Source organism: Fomitopsis serialis (genome assembly GCF_022376445.1).
Source record: "Fomitopsis serialis strain Sig1Antser10 chromosome Unknown B0H18scaffold_66, whole genome shotgun sequence".
Classification (NCBI taxonomy): Eukaryota; Fungi; Basidiomycota; class Agaricomycetes; order Polyporales; family Fomitopsidaceae; genus Fomitopsis; species Fomitopsis serialis.
The window spans coordinates 29,520-57,369 of NW_025955026.1; the positions used below are offsets into that span (position 1 = coordinate 29,520).

The following is a 27,850-nucleotide window of genomic DNA, read 5'->3' on the forward strand; positions in this document are numbered from 1 at the left end:
CACTACAAACATTGGTTGGGTTTGGTGCATCATGTGATCGTGTCTAATCTATTCGTCCCCCTCGATCGAGCGACGAGCGTATGTACATGCCGACTCAGTGACAGCACCGTACCGCTCGGGGAAACACAACTGCGAAGGTACGAAACAGTATTGCCTCAGCAAGTCATATCATCTTCTTAGTTACCCGATAACAATACTTACCTGTGACCAGACTGCCGCGATCAGGCTTCCGTCCACCAAGTTGGCACTGTCAGTCCTCTGGCTAAGGGCTTATTTGCCTTTGATCACAACACTGCGAGGTGGCCCCTCAATCTTGAGGACTAATTGTCGATTCAAGTCGGTTTATCATTTGTGATTTACACTGATCCGATGTCATGAGGGCAGGTCAGGGCCCGGGACGAATTCGCAAAGCTGACTCGGAGTTGTGGTCAGTCGCGCCCGGCACCAGTGGTGTACCGGGGTCTGCGGCGAAAATCCGCGCCTGTGAGTAGGACAACTTGAAGAGGTGTGGATTCAGTAGTAAGTACAGGTGTAAGACATTGGTAACCGGTGATACAGTTGTTACATAGGAAACACCGTATCAACCATATGCTATAAGCAAGATGTTGCTGCTCATGACCCTGCTTCCAGAGGCTTTCCCTACGCCGGCGGCCTCGCGCTCACAATTTTGCTTGAAATTGCGGTTCAGATATCGCATAGAGCATGAAGAACTAGCAGCGACTCACTTTACCATGCGGCACTGGGTACTGCGGAAAGCCATTCGATCGCTGTTACCGAATTCCAGTAGGAGCCTGGGCTGTGTATTCTGTGAGCTCTAATTCGACCCCGTCATGATGGTGAGTACTACGTACACCTGTGACACTTTCAATAGGCGCGACGAGCCTTCCAACAGCTGTGGTTCCCATAACTTCATAGTTGCCCTGCCAGTGACATACGCGCGATCAGCACTTCGAAAACAATTTGACGGGGTAATGAAAACCCTACACGGATCCTGATGTTAGGTATAGCACTGATACCTGGTGTTGACATTGTGTGGCGTGCAGTAGTTTCGGATATCTGTTGACCTGGAGTTAAGACTGAACTGAGGGCTGACAAGAACAGGGGAAACACGTACGGATGATTGGATGAAGTTTCTATTATCGCGCTGCACGATAGCAGAAGACAATTGGGAGAGGGGGAGGCTGGCGGGGTCAGTGCAGCAAATGAACCTCTTATATATGTCTATAGGTACCAGATGGATCATACCTCCTCCTCGACGCACCATGGACGCCACACAGAAGGTCTATGGATCTTGCATCGTATTGGGCGAAGACCTCCACATCCGCACACCGGCGCTCTGGCCCCTGCCGGCGGTGCCCCCATGTCAAGTCGTTGTGGGGGCACACTTCTAGTACTTGGATGACATGATCTAGATGGATGCTGGTAGAGAAGATTGTCGTCAGATCCCGGGCGCAGATACCGGTGGTGAACAACCTGAATTGGCAACCTGGACTGAAAGCATTGCTATCCGAATGGAGACATTGAGTACACACATTTCGAAATATATATCATTACATTGCAGCCCACGGAAAGTGTGTCAAATTGTTCGTTAAAAGGCATCAGAAGATTGCAAGACGAAAGGCGGAATCAGCAGAGTAGTCGCAGGCATGCCATGTACGACCGCTGCCAGCTGGTCCCGAGCCTCTGCCGCAGACAGTCTGCGGGAGACGTCTGCTTCCAGCATCTGCTCTAGTATTGCATCAATTTCTGCGACCGTCGTCTGTCGAGCATCAGTTATCAACGTGACAAATAAAGAGATAAGTCGCACCTTGAAATCTGAGAAGCTGTTGGCGAGCTGCCAGATATCGGCTTTGAACGGATCATATGGCGTCCCGGAGGCTACCTCTGGTGGAAGGAGACGTTGGTAGTCTTTCATGGGATGCCCGGTCAACAAGCGCTGCTCAACGGGGAGTTCGGGCGGGAACTCGATGGCCGTCTCAAAGTCGATCAAAAAAGCGCGGGGGCGACAGAGAGGAAGTCGCATGGTCAATAATGATTCTGGATGCCATTGGACGACATAGTTCACTTTGCACAGATCCTTTGCAGACGTCAGAACCAGCCGAACTTCGGACAAAGTCGATAGCATACCCTGTGTACTATGCCGAGTTCATGTACGAAGACAATGGCCTGAGATGTCGTTTTGTCAGACACGACGTGCAAGCTGCTGAGACTGAGTACTTACCTCGAGTGACTGTAAAATCATATCAACGATATCCCCGACAGAATTCTTCGCCCATGCACCGTAACAGTCGTTCATGCTGTGAGCAACGTACGGTGAAACAGTGAAGGTAATGTCGTCCAAGTGAACCTCCTTCCAGAGCGGGACGACATGGTTCTCCGTAAGTAGACTCCTCGTGCCGCGAGCAAGCTTGCGTAGGATTTTGAGATGCTGTTGGCCCTCATTCCCCATAGCTGCTACGCGTAAGACAACATGCAATCCATCCGAAGTTGTACCGCCTCGTGTGAGTTCATTCTGGCATTCATTGATCAGTTAACACGATAAGTCCTGGCGAAGCAATACTGACGTAGCAATTGAACTTTTGGAGATATGCTGCCCGTTCATCACTACGTACTGGGGTCACGTATGCAAATCCATTGCAACGAATGACTCCTCGAGGATCAGCCCTGGAGTAGACCCCGTCGTACGGCCATAGATAGATGCCGGCCTCAGAGAAAGTGGGTCTGGCGACTTCCCAAATGCGCTCACAGTCTTCGTCTTCGACGGGCGCACGCCAGGTCTGTAAGTCACGGGGCAACTGAACGCTATACTCAGCAACTCGAGCACAGGCGTACAGAATGCTTTAGGAGGGACATACAGTATCACGAACCTCGCGCTCAGTCTGTTTGTGGCGCCGTTTGCTGCCCCAAGACAGAAAGAGCCTCATCGAGAGAGCTACGGTGGCGAGGCCAGCGAATGCGACCGCAGCGGTCGAAATCCTACCGGTAAGCAAAGCCATCGAATAGGGAATCTTGCCAGCTGTTCCGAAGGCCTGACGCGCGAATACCTCAGGTAGGGAGAATTTGCTTGTTGTCAAGAGGAAGCTCCGAGTCGTAGTACTAGTACTACGTGGACGATGGACCACACATGCGACACGCGAAGGGGAAGCACAGCCAAAGGCGCATGGGCAGTGAGCACGTCAGCCAGTGATTGATGTTATGTGGCTTAGTGCACTAGAAGCACTAGGTGATATGTGGGTTCGAGTCGAGACCAAGTCGAGCGTAAGTACTGCCGCTCAGTGCCACATCCTAATCGAGATGCCGGCGCTTTGAGGACCGGAACGGGAGGAGGAGCATATCACTGGCCGTACACTCGTTCTGTCGAGTTCTGTCATACAGTGTATCGTGAATCTGTTTATTATTCAGTGTTACATAAGTGGCTATGTCCACCTTGGATTAGGCTTGGGCGCAGAACTGTTGGAGACGACTCAAAGACGACTGCGACGGGACGCCTCCCGCCAGGACAAATGGAAGGAGTGGCAGTGATTCTGACGGAGCATGGAGTCACACTTTGGCATACATGTATACAGAACACCTACGTGATATCACGACGAAGTCGGTGGCAGTCCCAAAAGCTAGCCATTTTCGCTGCGTTGACGGGGTGAACAAGGGCTGCCTGAGATTCCTTGCTATGACACAACTTCATAATGTGTCGTACGCACCCAACATCGAAAGCCTCGCGTGTGCCGATTGGGATGTCCGCCGATGGAGCACCTCAACCCCTTTTCGCAGACTGACGGGTCCACGGCGCCCAATGGCCCACGCTCGTTCATACATGGCATCTCGCCCCGCAAGCCTATCGTGAATCGTGATCAGCGCAACATGCTTTCGGAAGAAGCCGTTGCGATGGAACACTTACCCGTAGAAGTTCTTACAAACAATCGACCGAATTCGTACGGAAGAACGGCGTGGTCTCTTGTCATAGATGGCCCTGTGCGTACTTCGAGAACCCACACACTGCCCAAGCACCGGGACGGCGTGCCTCGTGGAACATGCGTCGACGACCTGCGCATACTCGGGGCAGAGAGGTGGCATCGGAGCCGATTTGAGTCAATCTGTCCTGTCGGAGGCAATGGCCCTGGGAGATATGTCATCTTTTATCGGAAGTGCTTCATGAGGCGGTGCCCGGCGGATACAGCAGGTAAGCCAAATGTCAAGTTGTACGACGCCACGGAAGGCACAGTGGAAGCACATACACAGCGTGTTCTCTGTGTCCGACTCTAGATCAATTCGGTCAAGCAAAATGCGTCGTAGTCCCGGGTCAAATCCGTGAATTCGCAAGGCATGAGTCGTCGCAGATACCGCTCGCTATGTCGCTGAGTTTTCATAGACGTTCGCCAGCTCTCGCAGACATAACAATCCCCACAGTACGGATTAGCAGCGTGAGGTTGCGTCGCACAGTGACTCACAGCTAGCAATTCGATTTGTTGGTACATGCTGCGGCATACGTGGTGGCAGTATGTGAAGATGCAGGACTCCTGCTAGTGCGGCAATATGGTCCTGGATGACCGCGTCCTAATCAAAAGTTGTTAATAATCGGCGACAGTGCTCGAGACGTATGATTAGATGGGAACGCACCTACTTCACCGCACTGTTCTGTACTGGCATATCAGGTCTTGGCTGAGCTCGACAAATTGGACAGCCATTCCGGGTTCGCGTTCATTGACCGCACTGACGTTAGCGTTGCGGCGCCACGTGCACTCCGAGTCCAGCAATTTGGACAAGATTCTACAAGATTGCAGTCCCGTTGAGACCTGGGTATTTAGTTTGCGCGAGCGAGGTACTTACGGGACCTCCGAGTCACACGTATGTAACTTAGCGATATCTAGTCAAGGATCTGCAGAAAGAACGAGGTATTGGCAGCGTTGGGAGTGGCTGCGAAAGTGGTTGCCAGTGGATGCCTTTCCGCAGGATTTCCAGGCGCTGGTAAAGCTAGAGCGGACGTCGAACATCGCCTGTGGTGCAAGAATAGCGAGGGTCGCTAAACCGCAGCGACGGCCTATACATAATCTGTGATGTAAATGCATAACAGGACGTCGGAGGCAACCGCAGTGATGGGACAGGTGGTGAGAGCCAACGAGAGAGCGAGAATTCGAACACCGATGGTATGTTTATGCTTTTCAACCTAGAAGGGGGGTCTGACCCCCCTTCCATATTAAGGTTTAGAACGGGGGTGCCGGAGTTCGAGAGGACGACAAGCGAGATAGGCCGACGTGCCGGGGAGGTTTAGAGCGTGAATCTAGGATAGAACGCGCTGTAAACCTCTGCGGGAAGGCATCCAGTGAGCGATGTTGTGGCTGTCGTGATTCGACGTGAACGCGTAGATCGCCCGGGCGCCTGTCTCCTTCGTCTCGTTTTGTCTTCGCTCTCCCGCCCTCGCTGTCATTTTTGGTACGGTATGCTCAGCGACACCTACATACCGAACCGTCAACAAGACGATGATGGCTGCTGCACGGACCAGCGAACTTACTCGCCTACTTACTATGATTCGATGCTATTCAAAGCAAGTAAGTAGCGCATCATCGTGACGTATAGTCTCCAACATCGCTGGAGACCAACTGGAGACAAGCCGAAAGTCTGTACGTCGAACGCATATAACTGGTCTGACCCTCTCGCGGCGTAGCTTACAACTTATCTTCAGACATACACTCGAGCAAGACACGATGCTCACCCAGACGCTACTCCGCCGCACCGTTCCCTGCATCCGCAACACACACCGCGGCCTGTCTACCACCGCTCCCCGACTGACATCTCTACCCTACTCTTTCCTTCCAGCCAACTCTCTCGACCCGAAGCCGCGTACCAAGGGTCTTACGGAGATTCGCGGTCCATACTACGCGCCAGTCACGAAGACGTATCTCGACGAGCTGCTCAGCGACTGGGGAGACTACGTCGATGGCATCAAGTTTGCAGGCGGCGCGTTCTCGCTCATGCCGGAGGAGAGGTTAAAGGGGCTCATCGAGACCGCACACAAGCACAGTGAGTACCGTCTCTGAGTCGACTGTATCTGCACTCGAGCTGTGTTTGCACGCGCGTCCTGCAGACTGTTATGTGAGCACCGGCGGCTTCATCGAACGCGTCCTGTCCTCTTCCGGCGGTAACAAGGACGTCATCTCAAAATACCTCACGACCTGCAAGAACATGGGGTGACTATCCTCCGGTCAACGTTCCCCACCATGATTTCACAGTTGATGTCATAGCTTCGACGTGCTCGAGCTCTCGTCCGGCTTCCTGTCCATCCCTACCGAAGACTGGGCTTCCCTCGTGGAGTTCACGGCCGCCCACGGACTGAAGCCGAAGCCCGAGGTCGGCATCCAATGGGGCGCAGGCGGCGACGCGAGCGTCGAGGAGCTCGAGTCCGCCGGCACGCGTGACCCCAAGTGGCTTATCGACCGCGCTAACACGTTCCTCCAAGCCGGTGCATACGTACGTCGCACATCCTCCTTCAGAACGACGACACTCACCGTCGCCGTCGCAGATGATCATGATCGAGAGCGAGGGCATCACGGAGAACGTGAAGGCATGGCGGACGGACGTGATCTCGGCGGTGACGTCCGCGCTGCCGCGGGACAAGATCATGTTCGAGGCGGCGGAGCCGGATGTGTTCGCGTACCACATCCAGAACCAGGGCGCGCGCGCGAACCTGTTCATTGACCACTCACAGATCGTGCAGCTCGCATGCCTCCGGCGCGGGATATGGGGCACGGGCAGCACGTTCGCGCGCGTCGTGACATTTGACGGCTCGCAGGATTCTGGGAAGGCCGGGAGCGGGGCCACCGGGGGTACGAGCGGTGGCCAGAAGCCGGTCATACCGTCCGCGTGAGGTGATGGAAGACGACGAAGTCATGGTAAACCTGTATATTAGCGACCTTGTTCACTGACGTTCTCGTAGTGCTGAGCCGGGTGTACTGGTATCAATCAGCTACACGTATGTTGTTCAACACATGGGTTAGCGAAAGCACGACGGCATTGCATTGACGTTCAACGGGTTACATGGCAAGACGACAGCTATCGAAAGGACCTTGGGCGACATATCCAAAAGACCCGCCGTCAAGCGTCTCGAGCGTGTACGTCGTCGAGGACGACATCAGTACGGTATTGACTCAGGAAGCTCTGTACACCAATGTGTAAGTTCGGTGTCTGAATAGGCTGCAGCTGCGTGCGGCGTCGTCTCACCTCCAAATCGGCCTTGTTGGCCCAGTTGTCGCCGTATCCAGTGACACCGAGTGTATTGGATGATTCCGTATTAGGAGCGGTAGGGATGCCGTACAGAGACTGCAGGCAGGCAGGCGTAACAGTAAGACCACAGGCAGCAAGGGAAAGATCGTCTGCACTGGGTTGCTGTCGCTTCTTGGGCTGAGAGGAGAAGACGGGTGCCAGGGCCGAATACTTCGGGAACCTATGACAAGGTACATCAGGATGAGAGCGTTCTGTGGACTTTTGGCGCCCATACATTACAGTGGGGTGGACGACAGAAATATGACCCGCGAGTGCCTGCTCCGTTCAAAGAGGTCTTGTTTCCGCTTACTGAGAGCTAAGAAAGTGCCGCACCGTGATCTTTGGAGAACTTGGATTGGTTCTCTGGACGCAAGGACGATCGACACGCCGCCGAAGGAGAGGTTTGGCTCAGTGTTCTACACGCGAAGACATTCGGGTGCGCGCTGAAGATGTCTGACACAGCGAGAGACCATCAGTGTTATCTTATGCATATGCGCGAGATGCCCACACCTCAGCTCGAAAGGAGATACAATCGTCTAGATCCCCGCCTCACTGTACTGAAACGTGTCCAATGCACGCACACCGGCACATCACCATTCGCGATCGCCGTACTAGTACACTCTCCAGCAAAACACGAGTTGCACTCGTCGCGGCCGCAAAGTCTGCGTACTTAGCGCTGAGTTAGCGACATGGTGGCTTGGAAATAACAACGTGATATCCAAAGCCGGCATCTAATGATCAGCGGGGATAGTCAGCATCTCGAACAGTCTTCAGGTCTCGTGGGGAGGTATTACGAGATAGAAGTTAAGTGATGCTTACTGTAGCATGTCTACGCGCACAAGGTTACGATAGTCAACAGCTCAGATCTGTAAGCGCGTGTAAAGTTAATGCTGGATCATTTGTCAGTTTCCGTCGGAAAGACTGACATTGCACAGGTATCGCGCATCTGTACGCTGCGATCCGCAAACCAATGATACACTGAAATCCGCGACACTGAGGGGTACAGGACGACCGACTTTCCTGACATCAGCATGTGATTCAGGAGCAAGCCACCAACAACATCGTGCTGAAGACGAAGCTGCGAGATCGCGTGCGGATATCATAGTAGGTGGTGCAGAGTGCGCGGTGGGAAATGCGTCACTTAGTCGGCGAGATGTGTCCTCGAAGGAAGGGTTCCACCGGGCCGCCGAGGGCGAAGCACAGAAGCGGTGTCCTGGTGGCATCATCACGAAGCATACAACGCGGACCACACTGACGCACAATGTGAATCAAGACACTGCTATGCAGACATAGCCCGTACGCACGAGATTCGAACAGACTGAATACTCACTATGTCCCATCTAAGTCCGAGAGCCTGTGCGGGGACGTTTACACACTTCGCCGACTTGAGCGTAATAGTGCTCATTGATTAAGGCGTTTGGACGTCGGACCGTCATCGCAACTTGACTGGTGCTGTCAGCGTGGCGTTAGTAAGTGGTGGCTGTGGGGTGTCTGAACAGCACTACTCCGCAATCATCGCCAAACGTGCAAATGACACGCCGATGCTGTGGAAGTGGGCGCACGAACTGAATTTGAAAGCTCCGACAAGTGCGCGTCCTACCATAGGATCACATGCGTCTCCAGTTCAGGGCTCACCAGGTCATGCCCCGAAGCTCGCTCGCCAACATTCCCTGCGAATGACATGGTGTACAGAGCTCGGACGTGCACAGCAAGTAGTACTATCTGCCAGCGCGCACAACTGCGTGAATGTGCCAATCCGCAAGGTTGCATATAGTACGCACCGGATTGGGCTGTCTACCGCCATGAGCGCCCCGCCCAGTGCTGCTGCTGCCACCGTTGCTTATGTTCCGTAGGGCTCGGGGTTCTAGCGGCGTCGTGCGAAATTCGGACCAGGCCAAACGCGTATCGGGAGCCTGGAGGTGGCGTCTGCGAAACGGTCAACAGGTTGGTCAAAATGCAGCAACGCGAGCTCGTCTCACCGCACCGTGCTAACACCTCTTTGCTCCGGCCCCTACAGCATGTCTTCGGCTTCGTACTGGAGTGACCATATAGATGTGACTAGAAATCTTGGTGGCGCATCGTTAAGTCGTGTGAACAATGACCGCGGATGCGAATTGTGGCGCGGGTCATCACCTTGATACACGTTGTGTGGACGTCAATCTGACTACAACTATGAGACCCAAATCAGATAGTTGTAGAATCACATAATCTCTACATACCTGAGAAATGTGCGATATGTAGACCGCAGGATCATTGCGTGAGACAGTGATACAGAGACGAAAGACAAACGCGTACTCCAATTGAAATACATGAGTCGGTTGACATACCTGACTTGCAAACCATCGTGCATGCGTCAGCTACTAGTAGTGACTGTATTTCTATATTTTTTTTAGTATTACGCTCAGGCACGGTACGGGGGTGCGAGTTCACGTACGTACAAGATTGGTGCGAGGCGGGTCTAACCCAAGTTACGCCACGAGGGTACAGAAGGCAGACTCAGGAACCCCTTAGGCACCTCTCGATCCGGGAGAGGGATCGACCGCAACGGATGTCGTGCCATGGATGGTAAACGTAAGAATCAGCGGAGATGGCGCTTCCAAACCAAGGATGGAGGCAGAAGGTGCGGATGTGGCAATGGACCAGCGGGCGCGATTCGGACCTTGGTGTCGAAGTTTGCTACCGAATGGCATGCGCGCTGGGAGGTTCATTTGCCAGTATCGGTCCGAAGGGTGGTCCCAAGCATATCGTGGGCGTGAGCGGCTTATTGCCGGTCAGCGGGCTAGAACCCGAGAGGCATCTGTAGGTTCCCGAATCCTCTCATGGTACGGCATTAAGATGCGGATTAAAAACTATGGAACCTTCGTTGAAGGCGCTCGAGACAATTCGATCTACCTGCAATGCCTAGATTACTGTAAGAATCATACCACAGAGACACACGAACGCGCACCACGCAATCCGTGCCCATAAACGCAGGTAGGCAGACTGCTGATTGTATCGGCGCCACCACTGGACCAATTTGTGTGAGAGGTTACAGCACATGCGAAAGCTTGACTGGACGCACTGTCTTGGGTTGAGCATTAGGCAATATAGGGTCCACCGACTCCAGCCAACAATGGCACGCTCGGAACTACTTATGTATGTCCAGGACATCGCGGCGCCAGTGACAGTTGTCAAGACAATAGCGTAGAACTCGAGGCAATCCACGTTTAACAGAAGCGCACATGAAGATCTTGAAGCTTGATGAGGAGTCTGTGTCAATCGATTCGAGACAACTGGAGTGTTACGCCGCCTCTTCCGCTGCAGCTTGTTTTTATACGCGAGTTTGAATCAGGATATCCGATGGAGGTGGCACCGAGCTCCCGGATTGCCAGAACAACGAGCACCGCATGTGGGAGATGCCAGTGAACGCTCGAGATGGTAGGAATGACGACGAGCTGAGATTTTGAATTGCAACTAGTATGAAAAGATGTGCGGTACAATGTAGCGCGAATTTGAAAGCCAACTCTGAGCGGCTCGAGGGTCGGCACGTGACTCTGAGCGGCGCGCTACGCGCCACGCCACAGTCGAGTGCGAGTTGTCGTCAACCATCGCACGCAAGCACACGGACTGGAATCATTGATGTACTTAGACCATCACCTCTGATGTCTTCTCTCTTTTCACGTCGCACAGCATGTCTGTGCGCACACAAGCGTGCTGCAGACTCGACTTCCGCTCCTGTGCAAAATCGGAGGTACTGTCAACGGACCAGCGTCACTGTCCGAGTGGATCAACCGGCCCCGGAGTGTCCTCTCCCACCGCTGTCTCCTGCTCAACCGTGAAACCGAGGAGGCATACCTGGCTTCGGATTTCAACTGGCCCCGCCGATGATAGACTCTCATAAACCCCTGACCGCATCAGCGTGGTTCTCCCATCTGTCACAATAGCGAGGCCCACTTCGGTAGCTCCTGCTGTAGTCACAGTTCTTTCTCCCACAGCATATACATCCTGCGTCGCAGACTTGCGCTCGACGACTTGTCGCCCGCTATCATGGTGACCCTCGCCCTCGACTCGCTCGATCCTCTAACTCGTGCACTCCAGCCCCCGAAGGACGAATCCCCCGCGGACCGCTGGGCACGCGAACAACGCGAAGCTCAGGCGCGTCTTATCAGTGAGCACATCGATGCGCAGCTCAAAGCAGAACGGGCCGCGCTCAGGAAGAAAGGGAAGCCGATTAAGGTGCTCCTACTTGGCCAGAGCGAAAGCGGGAAATCCACCACAGTCAAGAGTGCGTACGCTCTGTCAATGTGCTCTCCGTCGCGTCGTCCGCCGCCTCTTCTAGACAGTGCGTCAATAGACACATTGTGAATTCAGCAAGGATCACTCGGAGATCAGCAGTCACTCTTGCTGGTATACCGAAGAGGCTTTGCTGCGATGTTCGCTGAGCCCTTTTTCTTGTCTTTCTGCGTCGCTGGAATGAACCGACTCGTCAAGGATATGATGCTCACTCGTTGATTTATCTCATTTAGACTTTCAGTTGACCTACGCGTATTCACAATTCATAGAAGAGCGATCTGCATGGCGGGCAGTCATCCACCTCAACTTGGTCCGCTCTGTCAACACCATCCTCGACGTTATCGGGCGGGAACTATCCCGATCCAGCTCTCAGCCACAATCGCCCCGCTCGTCCTCTCCTACACGATCTCCACGACCATCCACCACACGGCCGAGCACGTCGACCACCGTTTCCGTGCCAGTGAGCAGGGGACCCTCCAGCACCCTCACCGGCGCAACACTCGTCTCTGGGGACACGCTCGTGCCAGACATCGACCCCGACGCAGCAGACGACCTCGACGACGACGAGTCCTACTGGCCCTCGCCCTCCCCGCTCTCCGACCGCCACCGCCTGCTCCAGCTCCAGCTGGCGCCGCTCCGACAGGTGCAGCGCGACCTGGAGCGCAGCCTCGGCGCCGCGTCCACGGAGGCGCCAGAGTACGCGGGGGCCGCCGCGCCGTGGGAGCGCTACGACGCCGCGGGACGCCGTCCGCGCGAGTTCTTCGTCACCAGCCGTACTGGGTGGAAGACCGCGCTGCGGCGTGTGAAGTCCGGGTATAACGCCGCGCGGCGGGCGTCGCTCGGCTCCCGCGAAGAGGCGAAGGCTGATGTCGTGCAGCAGGAGAGGCGGCCTGTGAGTAGACAGTCTGTTCACTTTCTGGATGGCGCGGCAGGAGTGCGCTGACGGTGATGGTTGCAGCCTTCGAGGAGAAGACCTATGCGGCCTACGTCTCCATTCGGCATATCGAGCCAGGAAGACAACGAGGACGAGCTGAACAGCGCGGAAGGCGAGGGCGAGCCGCAGGCCCAGACTGCAGCCGAAGTCATCTCCTCGTGCGCCGAGGACATGTCTGCACTCTGGGCCGACTCGGGCGTGCAGGCCGTCTTGACTCGGCGGAAGATGAAGACGCGCCTGGAGGAGGGACCGGGGTTGTGAGCGCTTTCATCTCCGCTTTTGCCGCGCTGAGAAGAAATTCACCGATGGCTTCTTCCTGGTGGGCTTCCGCCGCCGGCAACCTTGACAGCTTCTTGAATGACGTCGCGCGCGTGGCCGCACGGAATTACGAGCCGTCAGACGAAGATGTGGTCCGGGCGCGGTTGCGAACGATGGGAGTGCAGGAGTACCGATTCAAGTTCGACAAAGGTGCGTGTATTCCGAAGTGCCCCCGTTTCACTTCTGTTCGTCACATTTGCATGATGATTGGTTGATCTGATCGATGATACTCACATTAGGTCTTGACGCAGACAGAGAATGGATACTTTACGACGTCGGCGGTGCACGATCACTGGTAAGTTGCACACTCCGTGCATGTTCTCTCCCACCAAGCGACGTTTACATATGCTCTGTACAGCGACACGCATGGTACCCATACTTCGACGACATCAACGCTCTCATCTTCCTTGCTCCCATCAGCTGCTTTGACGAGAGGCTGGCAGAAGATCGTCGTGTGAACCGTCTCCAGGACAGCCTTCTCATCTGGAAGGCTGTCTGCTCTTCGCCGCTGCTCGCGAAGGTGCAATTAATCTTGGTGCGTGATACATTCCCTCTTTGTTCGTCCTGGATCAAACCATCTTACACTGGAGTTGCAGTTCCTGAACAAGTGTGATCTTCTGGAGAAGAAGCTCCAGCGCGGCGTCCAAATTTCGCAGTACGTCACAAGCTATGGGAACCGGCCAAACGAGGCCAAAGCTGTAGCCAAATGTTCGTACCGTGCATCCCTCATTGTAGTCATATTGATGATGAACCTGGTGAACAGATTTCCGGCAGCAGTTCAAGGACGTCTTCCTCAAGCATTCACCCGAGAAGAGGACATTCTATTCCTACTTAACCTCAGTCGTCGTACGTTGCTTACCCTTCACTGCGAGATCGGGCTCACCGGGACCGTACGGCAGGACACGAAAGCCACTGCCGTCACTGTAGCCACCGGTGTGTTCCATCTTCTCGTACTCACGAACCGCTGCTGACTGTCTGGCGCCGGCAGTACATGATGGAATCCAGCGACAGTACATGAGAGACGCCGATATTCTATGAACACCCGCACGCTCATGCGGTCCCTCCGGCGCATCTAACTTATCCCAAACAGAAACTATTGTATCGTTGCTGATATGCTGTTGTACGCGGAAGTCTCCCCTGTATTGTATGTCAACCTAATATCGGACTCACCATATAATTGTAGCGACTGTGCTATGCACTATGTATCTATGCTCACATCACATTGCATGTTGAATATCACACTCAAACAGCTTGATCTAGGTGAGGGCCCGAAGATGTTGTGATCCTCCCTGCTGGGGAGCTGGTTCGTCAAATCGTTATCAGGTGCGGTACTCAATGATCTCAAGGTCTATGGCATTAGAGATGATCCAGGTGCCAGCATACATGATGGGCAGGGGGCGAAACTCGCGATCAAAGAGGTACTGAACGCATAAAGCCGGAAACCCTCTCGCTGACAATGCTCTTTTAGTGGTCTCAACCGATGTGTCCACAATTGAGACCGCTACGGAACCGCAGACAGTCTCTCATCATCATTGTGGAGTGACATCAGGATTACATCGTCGTAGAACTAAGATCAACTAAGACGTTCAAAGCCCCGCCGCTGTCTTGAGCTTGGAGAACACAGGAGTTCCCAGACCCGTGACCTGTGGTCGTAGAGTCAGCGAGCGTCGTTCACGTACAGAATGCAAGGAAACGCACCGGGTCCCAACCTGTCGTGGCCGAGAAGCCAGTGGTGTTGCAGCCAGGATTGTCGCCCGAGGTAATATCCGTCAGTGCGGACGCGGCGGTTGAGTACAGCCACGGGTTGAGGAAGCCAAGCGGAGACTTCCCAGCCGCGATGAGCTCGTCGTTCAGGAGCGAAATGATGGCCGCGAAGGTCGGGCTGGCACAGCTCGTGCCACTAACCGTTTCAGTGCTGCCCCCAGTAACTATCTCGAAGTCCTGCGCCTGGGTGGCAACATCAGGGAAGCCGCGGCCGGATGTGTTATAGAGACCCGAGTACGTCGAGCCGAGATAGTCAAGGTACTCGGGAACGACGGTCGATTGGTAGGAGGGTCGTGCCCAGTAGTTGGAGAAACCACCGCCCGAGAAGTAGACGGCAGTCTCAGGGAGAGTTCCTGTCGTTCCGCCCACGGACGTGATGCTAGCAAGGTATCAGTATATTCTTGTTGAGAAGACTTGATCCTTCGAAGCGCTTACTATGGACATCCAGAAGGGAACTCGGGAACAAATGTTGTGCAGTCCCTGTCCTGAACTCCGGACACGCCACCATCTCCGGATGCGAACATGATAGACACACCGCGTGCTCCAAGCTGAGCGTATGCATTGCACAGATTACTGGGTTGAAATCCCCGTCAGTATAGTGCTCGCCGGGGTTTCATTGGGTACTTACACCGCCATCCCTTCATCAATGTCCGGTTCCCAGTCCCCGTAGCTGGTAGTGATCACTTGGGGAGGCGAGTCTTGGCCAAGGAGGTAGTTGATCGTATCCAAGAAGCCATCAAGGTCCCCGTCGTTGGTGGTCTCGCCGACAGAGATGAAAGTCACCGGTACACCAGTGGCGATACCGACTGTGTATTCGATGTCGAGGTCCTGATTGGGCATACGTCACAGATGAACCCACACGAATGTCGGCGAGAACTCACCGCCTCGACGCCAGCATCAGAGCTAGTCTGTGGATCAGACCCGCCGTCAAGCGTCTCGAGCGTGTACGTTGTCGAGGACGACACATCAGTACGGTATTGACTCAGGAAACTCTGTACATCATGTGTAAGTTCGGTCTCTGGACAGGCTGCAGCTGCGTGTGGCATCGTCTCACCTCCAAATCAGCCTTGTTGGCCCAGTTGTCGCCGTACCCAGTGACACCAAGTGTGTTGGACGATTCCGTAGCAGGAGTGGTAGGGATACCGTACAGAGACTGCAGGCAGGCAGGCGTAACGCTGAGACCACAGGCAAGGGACAGATCGTCTGCACGGGGTTGCTGTCGCTTCTTGGGCTGAGAGGAGAAGACGGGTGCGAGGGCCGAATACTTCGGGAACCTAGGACAAAGTACATCAGGATGAGAGCGTTCTGCGGACTTCGGCGCCCATACATCACAGTGGGGTGGACGACAGAAACATGGCCCGCGAGTTCCTCTGGGATGGCATAACCCAAAGTACGAAGAACCTGTTTCCCAGTGTCGTCGTGTACGTAGACATTGTAGTTGGCGCTGAATAGCTCGTTCGCCTGGCTGACAGTGGGCTGGATGCTGATCCAATCGCCAGCCGGGCTGATAATCGTAGAGTTGAGCCCGTTCTTCTGCAACCACGAGTTGACAGTGGACACCGTCTCAGAGGTCGGTGCAACATATGACGCGGCCTATTCGACGCAACATCAGTCCCCGACTCAACTATGCATGTATTGGATCGCGTACCTCTGCCTTGCTGAGATGTTGACCATAGTTTGGGCTCGAAGGGGTGCTGACATCGTAGAGAGCATCCTCAAGCCCTGAAGGGTTGCTCTGCGTCAAGGCGATCTTGAGGGTCAACGGCGTGTCGGGAGCAGCTGCCCCAGTGAGCGAGAAACCGGGTGCTGCTGTATCTCTGCGATACTTCGGGACGCTGCGACATAGCACCCCCGAGGCGGCAAGGGGGAGGAGCGCGGCGACTTTCAGCAAGCCTGCAAAAACCATGAGTACCGGGGAGTGCAGGGATGCGGAGGGCGGACCCTTGGGACGCGACGGACAGCTGCAGATATCTCTTATAGTGGCATCGCCGGGGTCGACGCAACGAACATCTAGAAGTCCATACGGATAAAGTGGTCGATCAGCATGGGACTGTCAAAGATCGTGTGTGAACCTGAAGAGGCTATATAGTCTTGCGCACCGATACAGAGCCGACTGGAGAAGCTGATGTGTGCCAAGGCCCAGCAAGCGGCATGCTATGCCTACTTACAGTGCTATATTGTCAGCGTCATCTCCGTCGACATTTGTGGTCGGGCTTGGTGAGTCACACGATCAACCGGAAGGCAAGAGCGAGATAAGCACGAAGTCTGTGCAGTGCACATACATTCTCATGCAGCATGGTGTACCCGTCCCGGGACCCCCTAGCGTGCGCCAATCCAGTGAGATAGCGCAGAAGGCAGACTCGAAGACCATGCGTCTTCGATTCGGATATGATCACAAACCTGTGTTAATTTAGGACGTGAGTGTCCTACATACTTAGATAAGGCGCTTGAACCTCTCCCGCATGATGATACCACAGTAGTGTAGTAAGTTCTCCCGCCGGCAAGTACACCCCGGCGTTCGCTGCATAGACCGCACGAACGTAGGCTAGATGTTCATCGTCCAGTCATATTGAGCATCATCGGCGTGTGGTCTCTGTGTAGTACGCCTAGACCATCAAGGCTAACACAGCACAGTGGGAACCTAGTGGTAGGTAAAGATGGAAGGTGTGTGTTGACGCTTTGCCAAACTAGCGGCTGAGGGTGATATCTGCGGCGAAGTACACGTCCATGATTTCAGCCAATATATGACCTTCAGTATCCCAAGTTCCAGTAAAGTGGAGATATCAACTGTCACCTTCAGTATCATGGCCGCGACACAGCCGTAAAACAGAGCGACATACCATCTTAGATCTGTCTGCTGAAGACCGTGGTTATGGCGAACTTCAAGCCCAACCTGACAGCTGTCCTCCGTTGACGCCGAATCGCCCGTCAGGCTCTTCTCATACTTCGACGGGTGTACTTTCAGTAGGGAGGTTTCGATCGGCGCTTGATTGACAGCTCACTAGGACTCAAATGACTTGTGCGACGTCAGAATCATATCATAAGCACTACGATCATCCGAGACGGTCACAGCCCTGCCGCTGTCTTGAGCTTGGGGTATATAGGGGTTCCCAGTCCCGTAACCTACACTCGTAACATTAGCGAGCGTCCCTCACGCAGACCGCATATCAACAGGCAATAAACGCACCGGGTCCCAGCCTGTCGTAGCCGAGAAGCCAGTGGTGTTGCAGCCCGGATTATTCCCCGACGTAACATCCGTGAGTGCGAACGCCGCGACCGCGTACAGCCACGGATTGAGGAGCCCAAGCGGAGGCCTTCCAGCCGCGATGAGCTCGTCGTTCAGGAGCGAGATGACAGACGCGAAAGTCGGGCTAGCACAGCTCGTCCCGCTGGCAGACACAGTGCTGCCGTTAGTGACGATCGCGAAGTGCACTGCCTGGGCGGCGACGTCGGGGAAGCCGCGGCCATACGCGTTGTAGAGACCAGCGTAGGTAGCGCCGAGATACTCCAAGTACTCGGGGACGGCGGTGGATTGGTAGAAGGGTCGCGCCCAGTAGTTGGAGAAACCGCCGCCCGAGAAGTAGACGCCGGTCTCTGGGTTGGTTCCCGTGGTTCCGCCCACGGACGTGATGCTAGCGAGGATGAGACTAAGGTTCATGCGTTTGCTGAGCACTTACTATGGGCATCCAGCAGGGAAATCGGGGACGAATGTGGTGCAAGATATGCTTTGTATCCCGGACACGCCGCCGTCACCGGATGCGAACATGATGGACACACCGCGAGCACCCAGCTGAGCGTACGCGTTGCACAAGTTACTGTGTCGCGATCATATCAGCATACAGCTCGCCGTCACATCATCGAGCACTCACACTGCCATTCCTTGATCAACGTCGGTTTCCCAGTCTCCGTAGCTCGTCGTGATCACCTGAGGTGGCGAATCCTGGTTAAGCAGATAGATGATGGTATCTAGCGAGCCATCAAGGTCCCCATCGTTGTTGGACTCGCCGACCGAGATGAAAATCACCGGTACGTCGGTCGCGATACCGACTGTGTACTGAATGTCCAGGTCCTGATTGAACTTCAGCGTTATTTGGGACCCACTCAAGTATCGGAGGCACTCACAGCCTCAGAACCCGCCTCGTCTATGTCCTGTGGGTCAGATCCACCGTCGAGCGCCTCGAGCGAATACGTGGTCGAAGGGGACATGTCAGTACGGTACTGGCTCAAGAAGCTCTGTGCATTACGCGTTAGTGTCGGAGTCGTGTCTTTCCAGCATCGCCGCACCTCCAAATCGGCCTTGTTGGCCCATTCGTCGAAGTATCCAGTGACACCGAGCGTATTAGACGGTTCGGTGGCGGGGGTGGCGGGAATGCCATACAGAGATTGCAGGCATGCGGGCGTAACAGTGCTGCCACAGGCGGCGGCGATAAGATTGTCCGCGGGGGCTTGCTGCCGCTCCTTCTGCTGAGTAGCGAAGGCGGGTGATAGGGCTGAGAACTTCGGGAACCTAAAATTTGACACATCAGTGTGTGGCGGTTCGGTGACCAAAGCACTCCGGGTATCCATACATGACAGTAGGATGGACGACAGTAACATGACTCGTGAGTTCCTCAGGAACAGAGTATTCCAACGTCCGAAGAACCTGCTTCCCAGTTGTGCCATGGACATAAACGTTGTAGTTTGCGCCGAACAGCTCGTTCGCGTGTCCCACAGTAGTCTGGATGCTAATCCAGTCACCAGCCGGAGTGAGGTTTGTAAAGTTGATCTCGTTCTGCTGGAACCACGAGTTGACAGTGGACGCTGTCTCAGATGTCGGTGCAACGTATGCCGCCGCCTATCCAAGGCAACATCAGTTCCGACTCCACTGTGCAAATATTAGATCTCATACCTCTGCCTTGCTTAGATGTTTACCATAGTTTGGGCTCGACGGCGTGCTGACATCGTAGAGAACATTTTCAAGCCCTGAAGGGTTGCTCTGCGTCAAGGCGATCTTAAGGGTCAGCGGCGTATCGGGGATAGCTGGTCCCGCGAGCTTGAACTCTGATGGTGCTGTGTCTCTGCGATACTCTGATAAGACACTGCGACCCAGCACTCCTGAGGTGGCGAGCGAAAGGAGCGCGGCGGCTTTCAGCGAGCCTGCAGAGACCATGATCGAGTGGGAGTGCAGGGATGCAGCGAGCGGCACTTGAATGGCAACAGACGATCGAACCCCCCCCCCCCCCCCCCCCCCCCCGCTGGCAAGTACACTCCGTTCGCTGCTGATCGCAGACACACCTTACAAAAGTCGAGACGCCTTTTCGTGGTCAGATATATCTGCAGTGTCTGCGGGGTATGCTTCTGGCATATGGATCCAAAAGTCAGCTTATAGGAACGTAGCGCCATGTCGACACAGGAACCGCATAACGGACTGTCGGTGGAGGCTTTGCTGTCCAAGAGCCTGAGATCGAGATAGGCAAGTGCCCATCAATGTCCTTCAGTACAGCATGTTCCAGTAGAACGTAGCCGCGGCGGACTAGCAATACAGCACGAATCCAGGTCATCGAGTGGGATTAGCCTCGATGCGCGATGCGTCTCTTGTGCGACCCATTGTGCGAAAGGTGCATATTGTTCCGCTATCGACAGCTGGCCATTCTGTCCCTGAGAAGAAAAAACGCGGAAGACTCGACCCACGCCTTCGTAGCCTTGTTTTTGCAGCATCAGTACAATAACCATGAGTGACGAAGAGCGGCACACCACTTGTGTCTGCCGAAGACCGCGATGTGTCGAAAACGGAGCGCCTAGGCGTGGTGTCGCTGACCCACCCCTCAGGCTCTTCTCGGCTCTCCAACGAGTATTGGTTTGATTTTGAGAACCTCGAGCGGTGCTTCAGCAATGTTTAATTTGACAGCACATGATGTAGCATGTTACTGCCCTTCGGCGTGGCCAAGGCATAGAACACTGATCCATACCTTCTCTCTGTCTGGCCCACAGAGCCAATTCCATTGCCAGCCTTCTGCGTTGTAGGCTTCCCCAGCATCTCCAAGTTCAGCGTTGTAATCAGCGACACCAACTTTGATTGCTCGAGTTGAAGCTTGAAGTCCGGCGCGGGCAGCGAGCACGAGCGCGTCAAGCGCGTCTCAGAAACGTCCGTTCTCAACAAGTGTGTCAGTCTTGAGAAGCTGGTGCACCGTCGCATGAGCTCGTCGTCTGATTTGCGGTAGAGCTTCGTCGGCCATGCGTCAGAAACAGGCAGAAGGAGAGAGTGCGTGAGATAAGTACGAAGCCTGCCATGACTGTGACGCGTAGTAGTCCTACAGCAGCAGCCATATATGGTAGGTACGGGCGTTAAGGCTGTTGCACAACAACGCCAAACAGGTCGCTGAAGGAGGAGGAGGAGGAGGAGGAGGGATCCATTTAGCCATCGACCGACAGCCACAGCGACTTGACGATGACAGCGCTCGCCAACTACAACACCACAACCCATAGGACTACGTACTACGACGACACTCTACTATCTAATACTCGGAGGAGTGCTCATGACCACCTTCCGACTCGAGCGAAGTTGCTACATTCCCCGACTTTCTAAAAGTAAATTATGTATTACTACTGGCACTCGCAGCCACTGACCGATACGTCACGCATCATAGCCAAGGTTGCACAGCATCGTTCAAGTACCATTCGCCATCCTACGTGGCTGACCCTGACCACTGTACATGTACGGCCTGCAACTCGGTCACCGGTCAGCTAGCCCGTCGCGCCACGCCGTCGCAGTCCATTCAAAAGTGTCAATGAGTAATACAGTGCTCTACATTAGTTGTATTGATATCGTGTTCCAAAGTAACTAATCCTACAGAAATCCGCTGAAAGCAGGCGTTCGTATCCGCGTGAGTAAGGTAACGAAAATGATATGCAGGGTGTCCCGTCTATGCGCGTATATTGATGGCACAGACGAAATCGGGAGAAGAAACTAGGGTATGCAGAATGGGATAAGCAGTCCATCGTGTCACCAAGCCGGAAGGTTCGCCACAGACTTGTCATTGGGACGTCTGTTTCGTCACGCGCTCAGTAACGGGGGTGTCTGACGGCTTCGGCTTCTGCAGCGCGCCCATGATAGCCTCGATGCCCTTGACACCGAGGCCGCCCTTCGGGTAGCAGATGAACAACTATGAACAAGTCAGTTTCCCACCACTCATCACACATAACGACAAGCACCCACCGGTTCCTGCTGCACTCCAAACTTCTGCCTGAAGTCGCCCTTCCCGCCGAGGCTGAACGTCGAGTTCAAGCCGTTGTACGTCTTCTCTAGCGTCCGGACCCGCAGGCCACCGACGTTCTCTACGCGCTGCAGCCGGTCCGTCGCGCCAGCGCCGAACGTCGCGGTAGTCACCCCGGCATCACCGAGCTTCTTGATGACGTGCGAGAGAATATACTCAATCGCGCCCAAGGGCGCACCAGGGAACTCGAGTGCCCACTTGACCTGGAACCCATGTGTCGTCGCGAGCTGGGCAAGGACCACCATAGCGCAGGCCTAAAAAACCGTCAGCGCCGCACAAAAGCAGACACGCCCCTTCAGAGAGACAACGTACGTTCCCCTCCTTGTCCAGCGCATAGAAGTACTTCCTGTGCTTCATATCGTCCCACGGCCGCACGCCCGTGAGGTGGATCTGCGTGCCCTTCCGCGACTCCTCCCACTCCTTACACCTCTTGTCCAGCATCTCCCGCACCCTCCCGTCCGGCTCACCGTCCACGTCCACGACCTTCACGCCCTCCCGCTCCGCCCTATGTATCTTCCTCCGCACAGTCTTGTCGTTGTTCGCCGGGTCGACCTCCGTCGGGTTCAGCCTCTCCTCCGCGACAGCAATGATCGCGCTCCACCCGAGATCCTCCGCGAGTATCCGCTCCACGTCGTGGTCGATGCAGCACCACACCGGCTTGAGGCCCTCGCCACGCACGAACTTGAGGTATCGGTCGATGACGCCAGGCACCTGCTTCTGCTCGCAAAGCGGGGCCCCGAACGTGGCCGCAAAGCCGTTCTGCGGGATGTAACCCACCGCCGCGCCGGTCCGAACATCCCTCCAGACTGTCCACGACGGGTCTATCCAGGACGTGTTCGTCGAGTCTCCGTACTTCGCGACGAGCTGCAGAGGGATACGGACTCACGTCAGTCACACCCACCTCCGACAAAGTCGAATAGCGTACATCTTCAAGCGGGGGCAAATCCCCGTGCGGAATGCCCTCCTGGTATGTCGATGCTTCCGGTCCATGCATGATCTGATGCGTCGCCGCCGCCATCGACATCTCTGCCAGGTCCTGACCGGTCCTCGCGAAACTGCGTGGGTCTCGCGGAAGTAGACTCGCGTACCGGATGTCGCCCAGCTTGAGGAACAGCATCACTACGCGCTCAAGACCAACTCCTCCTCCGCCATGCTGAAGAACACGATATACTTCAGTGTCGACCACGACGAGAAGAGACTGATGCACGCACCGGAGGGCACCCCCACCTGAAGCCGTTCACGTAGTCCTTCAACTGGTCCGGGTCAACACCCGCAGCCCTCATGCGCTCCTCCAGCATCGGTGCTACATGTACGCGCTGACCACCAGACAGGATCTCCTCCCCACGCAAGAAGATATCAAACGAGTTCGACAATTGCTACAGGGCGCATCGCGTTAGCTCAGCGCATCGATTCATCGCCAAGGGAAAACCACACTCACGTCGTTCTCCGGGTCCGGCATCGTATAGAACGGCCGGACCTCAAGCGGGAACTTGTCGAGGATGTAGTAATCCGCGCCGTACTTCTCCTTCACGAGCTGGCCCAAGTAGCGCTCCGCGTTCGTGCTGAGGTCCTCATACTCGCTCGGCTCCTCGCCGTCGTCATCCTTGTACCCAGCCTCCCTCAACATCTTTATCCCATCCGCAAACCGTATCCGCGGCGTCTCGTCAAGGATAACCAGGTCGTCGTGCGGGAACTGCGTCTTCACCGTCTCAATCTGCCAAATGCATAGCGTCAACACGAGCCCGCCAGAACGACCCTGAGCGCGCCAAGCACCCACCTCGTCGCGCAACCTCTCCTGCAAGCCCCGAAAGATGAACTTGAACATCCCATCCAGCATATCCAGCACCTCATGATAATGGTTATCAAACTGCATCTCCAAATCCAAGCCCGTGAACTCGGTCAGGTGCCGGTGCGTGTTCGAGTTCTCCGCGCGGAACACGGGCCCGATCTCGAACACGCGCTCCATGTCCGCCGCGATGCATATCTGCTTCGCGAGCTGCGGGCTCTGCGCGAGGAACGCCGGCCGCCTGAAGTAGTCCACCTTGAACACCGCCGCGCCCGACTCCGTCCCGCTCTCCTGGAACTTGCTCGATTGGATCTCGATGAACTTGCGCGCGAGGAGGTATTCCCGGAAGAGCGTGCAGACGCCTGAGCGGACGCGGAAGATGGCCTGGTTGACGGGGGACTGTGCACACTCGGTGAGAGAAAGCAGGCGATCATTCCTAGAGATCAACGTACGCGGAGGTCAAGGACTCGATTGGCAAGGCGCGTCTTCTGGTTCACGCGCGGGAAATGAGCACCTTCCTGTATAAAGAGTGCTCGTCAGGCGGCCGATGTGCATCAACTAATTATCGATACATACCCTTTGGTAGTACTCCTCTGGCCGCGCGGCGTCCTCTACCTGAAACGGCAAAGTCGCAGCCGGGCCCAGCACCACGAACAGCTGCAATCCCAGACCATCAGCCACCTCAAGCCGTCTACTACACGAGCCCAACTGACCTTTTCAACCTTGACTTCGTGATTGTGTACCCTCGTCGAGTGCACCTCTTCCTGGCCGTCCTTCGGCTTCTGTACCACGCCTTCGACGACGACGATGGACTCGCGGTTCAGGCCCTCCGCCCACCGGACCATGTTCTGCGATGTTTTTCCTTCCTCCTCGATGAGCACGCCTTGGAGAGTCGTGAGTTGCGACCGAAAGATGAGGAAAACGATCTTGGAGCCTGTTCAAGAGTGTCTGGAATCAATGGCAATGTCCGGCGAGTCATGCGGAACGACGAGATACACGTACCGAGCGGCCGGATGTGGTGTATGCGTGCGCGGAATTTGACGTGCTCGCCTTCCGGCGTGTCGACGACGGAAATGAGCGAGTTCAGGTCGGGAGCTGTGCATCTCAAGGTAAGTTTCATCTCGGAGTCACGCGGAGTGCAGCTCGAACTACGCAGCAGACCCAGGCAAGCAAGAGCAAGAGAGAGCAGGAAGTCACGAGCGCCCTTGAGGATGTACGAGTGACGCGCAATGCACCATCGAGCGATCAATAACAAGCTCCATGAGCTACGCAAGGCCCCATGAAATGCCATGACGAGCGCGGCTCTACTGCTCATGCCGGTCCCGAGACGCGCATACAGGCTGCAAGGAAATGGACGTACGGAGCTCGACCTGCGACATGTTCAGCGGGAGGTCGCCGTAGTTGTCGCGCAACGGGTCCTGGTATAGTATATTAGCTGCTGCACAAAAACACCAAGTGCGTCGGGGCGCACCTGATCATGCAAGCGTATTCTGCGTTCCTTGCGCTCGTTCTCCTCCTGCTCGTCGTGCTTCTCGCGTTCCTGCGCTCGGTTGACCTTCTCCTCGGTGAAGGACAGTCTTCTGCTCCCGTCCGATGAAGGGCGGTAAAACCCATGTGTTTCGGGAGTCTGCGACTGTTCTTCTTGTTGACGTTGCGCGGCTGTCTTACCTTCTGCATTGGTGTCATCGACCTCTGGGGCCATGGGCGCACCGTTTGCTTTTCCGTTGCCGTTGAGGAGAGGATGTGCATGACCGTTGGCTGTTGGGCTGGGGTCGGGGGACTTGGCACGGATAGAGCTCTTTGAGGATATGGATTCACGGGCGCGGTGGAAGACTTTCTTGATGCTCGACATGGGTATCGAGGGGGCGAGTGCAGAGAGTGGGTGTGGCTAGGCAGGCGTACGTAGAGGTGGTTCGTGGCAGGTCGTAGCAGTGAGAGGTGTGCAGTGCAGCAGAGACGAGGATCGAGAGTGCAGACGCGGTCGAGGGAGGCGACATGATATTCGACTGTAGGTGCGCGTGCCCTTGGCGGACGTCATCGTCTCCAGCCTTCTCCAGCCCCTGCTCTGGCGTACGCGTGACGTCACCGTACACCGATCGCCACTGCTCCCTGATTGGCCTACGCGGTCCCAGCATCCCGATGCAGCGAACTGCGCCAAAATAGGATCGTCGTGCGCGACATGGAGCCCCACGCAACCAGACTGACCAACACGCACCACAGACCGTCGGGCGCTCGCAAATAGGTCCCGTCATAGAGGAGCACGGCTCCGCTGGCGTAGTACAGTAGCACGATGCCTCGAACAGGCAGCCATAGTGGCTATCTGCGAGCCAGGGTGGTGATAGGCAAGTATTCCGGGTATTTCATGCAATACCACTTGCGGGTAAGATCGTCCAAATCCTCCGGATCCTATGGAAGATCGAGTTCGTTAAGCTTGCCGAGACGACAGGGGTCGTGCACCGATGCATGGGATTAGACAGTCGGCTCGCTTGTCATATTCGACCATGTATTCGACACCAAGTAGAAGGATGGTAGAATGTAGAAACGAGTCGGAAGGTGGTCATGGGCACGTGACCGGCCGTACGGCGACCTGTTTGGCGTTGTTGTGCAACAGCCTTAACGCCCATACCTACCATATATGGCCGATAGCCTCCCTGCCGCCGATCGTGGGACTGCATGGCAGCAGGCGTCGTACTTATCTCATGCGCTCCGTCTGCCTGTTGCTGACGCGAGGCTCTACCGCAAGCTGACTGGGACGACGGTGGCCATACACCGCAATATACATAGCACTAGACTGCATATGCATAGCAGCCTGAGGCCGCTCGCTCGACGCTGGGCTCAGGCGAGTCGATGCCCGGCACCTTCCCTAGTCGGATTCTTTTGGTGTCGGTATCGTATCGATGCGCAATGTATGTCGGCTCTCCGCGTTCACACGCGATCCCTGACAGCACCATGCGGATGGACTGCCAAACCCGGGTGGACTTCCAGACGTTCGTTGCGGCAATGCTGCTCAGTAGCGACCAGGTAGCGACGCCAGTACATTACACATCTTCACCCGTCGCACCCGCTCTCTGCATCCCCGCACTTCAAAGGGATCATGTTCTCCGTACGAGGTCTGCTCAAAGTCGTCACGCTCCTCTCGCTTGATGCCTCAGTGGTGCTGGGTCGCAGTGTCTTCCCAAGGTCGCACGCAGACAGAGTACCATCTGGTTTCACGCTCACGGGGGCTGCTTTTCCCGGTACGCCGCTAACCCTCAAGACCGCCCTGACGCAAAGTAATCCGTCGGGGCTTGAAGACGCCCTCTACGGTGTGAGCACCCCGTCGAGCCCAAACTATGGTCGACATCTAAGCAAGGCAGAGGTACGAGGACCAATGTTCACGCAGTGGAGTCGGAACTGACGTTGCCTGGGATAGGCGGCGGCATACGCTGCACCGACGTCCGAGACAGCGTCTGCCGTGTACGAGTCGTGGTTGCAGCAGAACGGCATCAACTCTACAGTTCTCACCCCGGCTGGTGACTGGACCAGCATCCAGACTACTGTGGTGCAGGCGAACGAGCTGTTCGGTGCGAACTACAACGTTTATGTCTACGGCGAAACTGGGAAACAGATTCTTCGGACGCTGGAATACTTCATTTCTGGGCTCACGAGTCATGTTACTGTATCCATCCCACTATCATGTATGGATACCCGGAGTGCTTTGGTCACCGACGGCCACATGCTGACGTGTTCTACTTATTTCAGGTTCCCCAAGTTCTCAGCCCTATCACCCGCCTTCGCTACTCAGCAGAAGGAGCAGCAGCAAGCCCCCGCGGACAATCCTGTCGCCGCTGCCTGCGGCAGCACTGTTACGCCTGCATGTCTGCAATCTCTGTATGGTATTCCCGCCACCCCTGCCACAGAACCGTCCAATACGCTCGGTGTCACTGGGTACTTTTACGAATGGGCCAACAAGGCCGATTTGGAGGTGCGGCGATACTGGAAGTCGACACAACTCCGGCACTAACGTGTAATGCGCAGAGCTTCTTCAGCCAGTACCGTACTGACATGTCCCCTTCGACCACGTACTCGCTCGAGGCGCTCGACGGTGGATCTGACCCACAGGACATAGACGAGGCGGGTTCAGAGGCCGTGAGTGCCCCCGATACTTGAGCGGGTTACCAATGACACTGAAGCTCGAATTAGGACCTGGACATTCAGTACACAGAGACGCGTGACACGTGGGCAAGCGCCAGTAGAAGACGAAACGTCCGAGTCGTACCGCATTTCTCA

At 55.5% G+C, this 27,850-nt stretch overlaps 8 protein-coding genes across 8 annotated transcripts; 3 read left to right on the forward strand and 5 right to left on the reverse strand.

Moving 5' to 3' along the window:
* Positions 1 to 1,461: 1,461 nt before the first annotated feature.
* On the reverse strand, positions 1,462 to 2,878 carry B0H18DRAFT_1023231 (uncharacterized protein). Its single transcript, XM_048029625.1, has 5 exons — positions 2,565 to 2,878; positions 2,222 to 2,512; positions 2,128 to 2,166; positions 1,808 to 2,077; positions 1,462 to 1,759 (listed from the first exon to the last, which is right to left on the reverse strand). Exons 2-5 carry the CDS (start codon positions 2,447 to 2,449, stop codon positions 1,589 to 1,591), a joined length of 708 nt encoding a protein of 235 aa, XP_047890345.1. The 5' UTR covers positions 2,450 to 2,512; positions 2,565 to 2,878; the 3' UTR covers positions 1,462 to 1,588.
* Positions 2,879 to 5,374: 2,496 nt separating this feature from the next.
* Positions 5,375 to 7,014, forward strand: B0H18DRAFT_1095848 (coma-domain-containing protein; the record flags this gene model as incomplete). The annotated part of the gene is made up of 6 exons (XM_048032431.1): positions 5,375 to 5,615; positions 5,678 to 6,015; positions 6,080 to 6,182; positions 6,237 to 6,462; positions 6,515 to 6,818; positions 6,929 to 7,014. The coding sequence occupies exons 2-6, from the start codon at positions 5,700 to 5,702 to the stop codon at positions 7,012 to 7,014; spliced, it is 1,035 nt and encodes a 344-aa protein (XP_047890346.1). The 5' UTR covers positions 5,375 to 5,615; positions 5,678 to 5,699.
* On the reverse strand, positions 6,983 to 8,660 carry B0H18DRAFT_1023251 (uncharacterized protein). Its single transcript, XM_048029626.1, has 5 exons — positions 8,585 to 8,660; positions 8,308 to 8,316; positions 7,213 to 7,425; positions 7,123 to 7,149; positions 6,983 to 7,094 (listed from the first exon to the last, which is right to left on the reverse strand). The coding sequence occupies exons 2-5, from the start codon at positions 8,314 to 8,316 to the stop codon at positions 7,026 to 7,028; spliced, it is 318 nt and encodes a 105-aa protein (XP_047890347.1). The 5' UTR covers positions 8,585 to 8,660; the 3' UTR covers positions 6,983 to 7,025.
* A 2,177-nt stretch (positions 8,661 to 10,837) lies between these two features.
* On the forward strand, positions 10,838 to 14,101 carry B0H18DRAFT_1023263 (guanine nucleotide binding protein, alpha subunit). Its single transcript, XM_048029627.1, has 11 exons — positions 10,838 to 11,518; positions 11,760 to 12,418; positions 12,485 to 12,717; positions 12,810 to 12,928; positions 13,018 to 13,073; positions 13,137 to 13,313; positions 13,375 to 13,494; positions 13,544 to 13,711; positions 13,767 to 13,898; positions 13,962 to 13,980; positions 14,039 to 14,101. Exons 1-8 carry the CDS (start codon positions 11,281 to 11,283, stop codon positions 13,703 to 13,705), a joined length of 1,764 nt encoding a protein of 587 aa, XP_047890348.1. The 5' UTR covers positions 10,838 to 11,280; the 3' UTR covers positions 13,706 to 13,711; positions 13,767 to 13,898; positions 13,962 to 13,980; positions 14,039 to 14,101.
* Positions 14,102 to 14,364: 263 nt separating this feature from the next.
* B0H18DRAFT_936452 (peptidase S8/S53 domain-containing protein) lies at positions 14,365 to 16,448 on the reverse strand (the record flags this gene model as incomplete). The annotated part of the gene is made up of 8 exons (XM_048041802.1): positions 14,365 to 14,421; positions 14,477 to 14,921; positions 14,978 to 15,115; positions 15,171 to 15,370; positions 15,424 to 15,534; positions 15,597 to 15,816; positions 15,870 to 16,135; positions 16,191 to 16,448. The coding sequence occupies 8 exons, from the start codon at positions 16,446 to 16,448 to the stop codon at positions 14,365 to 14,367; spliced, it is 1,695 nt and encodes a 564-aa protein (XP_047890349.1).
* A 1,160-nt stretch (positions 16,449 to 17,608) lies between these two features.
* B0H18DRAFT_956938 (peptidase S8/S53 domain-containing protein) lies at positions 17,609 to 19,691 on the reverse strand (the record flags this gene model as incomplete). The annotated part of the gene is made up of 8 exons (XM_048042522.1): positions 17,609 to 17,665; positions 17,730 to 18,174; positions 18,220 to 18,357; positions 18,412 to 18,611; positions 18,665 to 18,775; positions 18,827 to 19,049; positions 19,111 to 19,376; positions 19,431 to 19,691. The coding sequence occupies 8 exons, from the start codon at positions 19,689 to 19,691 to the stop codon at positions 17,609 to 17,611; spliced, it is 1,701 nt and encodes a 566-aa protein (XP_047890350.1).
* A 2,022-nt stretch (positions 19,692 to 21,713) lies between these two features.
* Positions 21,714 to 25,433, reverse strand: B0H18DRAFT_1023304 (aspartyl-tRNA synthetase, cytoplasmic; the record flags this gene model as incomplete). The annotated part of the gene is made up of 12 exons (XM_048029628.1): positions 21,714 to 22,049; positions 22,108 to 22,659; positions 22,721 to 22,948; positions 23,007 to 23,171; positions 23,234 to 23,509; positions 23,573 to 23,980; positions 24,034 to 24,099; positions 24,158 to 24,238; positions 24,295 to 24,515; positions 24,584 to 24,676; positions 24,942 to 24,999; positions 25,053 to 25,433. The coding sequence occupies 12 exons, from the start codon at positions 25,431 to 25,433 to the stop codon at positions 21,714 to 21,716; spliced, it is 2,865 nt and encodes a 954-aa protein (XP_047890351.1).
* A 1,242-nt stretch (positions 25,434 to 26,675) lies between these two features.
* B0H18DRAFT_1121769 (Pro-kumamolisin, activation domain-containing protein) lies at positions 26,676 to 27,730 on the forward strand (the record flags this gene model as incomplete). Its single annotated transcript, XM_048034388.1, has 3 exons — positions 26,676 to 26,939; positions 26,994 to 27,545; positions 27,599 to 27,730. The coding sequence occupies 3 exons, from the start codon at positions 26,676 to 26,678 to the stop codon at positions 27,728 to 27,730; spliced, it is 948 nt and encodes a 315-aa protein (XP_047890352.1).
* Positions 27,731 to 27,850: the final 120 nt, after the last annotated feature.

Excerpts from the sequence above, each read along its gene's own strand:
- B0H18DRAFT_1023231 (XM_048029625.1), bottom strand. The coding sequence starts at position 2,449 with ATGGGGAATGAGGGCCAACAGCATCTCAAAATCCTACGCAAGCTTGCT. Across the intron at positions 2,078-2,127 it reads AACTCGGCATAGTACACAGG|GATCTGTGCAAAGTGAACTA; the intron begins GTATGCTATCGA and ends ACGTCTGCAAAG. Across the intron at positions 1,760-1,807 it reads ACAGCTTCTCAGATTTCAAG|ACGACGGTCGCAGAAATTGA; the intron begins GTGCGACTTATC and ends GATGCTCGACAG.
- B0H18DRAFT_1023251 (XM_048029626.1), bottom strand. Across the intron at positions 7,150-7,212 it reads CCAACAAGGCCGATTTGGAG|AGCTTCCTGAGTCAATACCG; the intron begins GTGAGACGACGC and ends ATTGGTGTACAG. Across the intron at positions 7,095-7,122 it reads TGAGTCAATACCGTACTGAT|ACGCTTGACGGCGGGTCTTT; the intron begins GTCGTCCTCGAC and ends TACACGCTCGAG.
- B0H18DRAFT_1023263 (XM_048029627.1), top strand. The coding sequence starts at position 11,281 with ATGGTGACCCTCGCCCTCGACTCGCTCGATCCTCTAACTCGTGCACTC. Across the intron at positions 12,929-13,017 it reads CCGATTCAAGTTCGACAAAG|GTCTTGACGCAGACAGAGAA; the intron begins GTGCGTGTATTC and ends TACTCACATTAG. Across the intron at positions 13,074-13,136 it reads TCGGCGGTGCACGATCACTG|CGACACGCATGGTACCCATA; the intron begins GTAAGTTGCACA and ends TGCTCTGTACAG.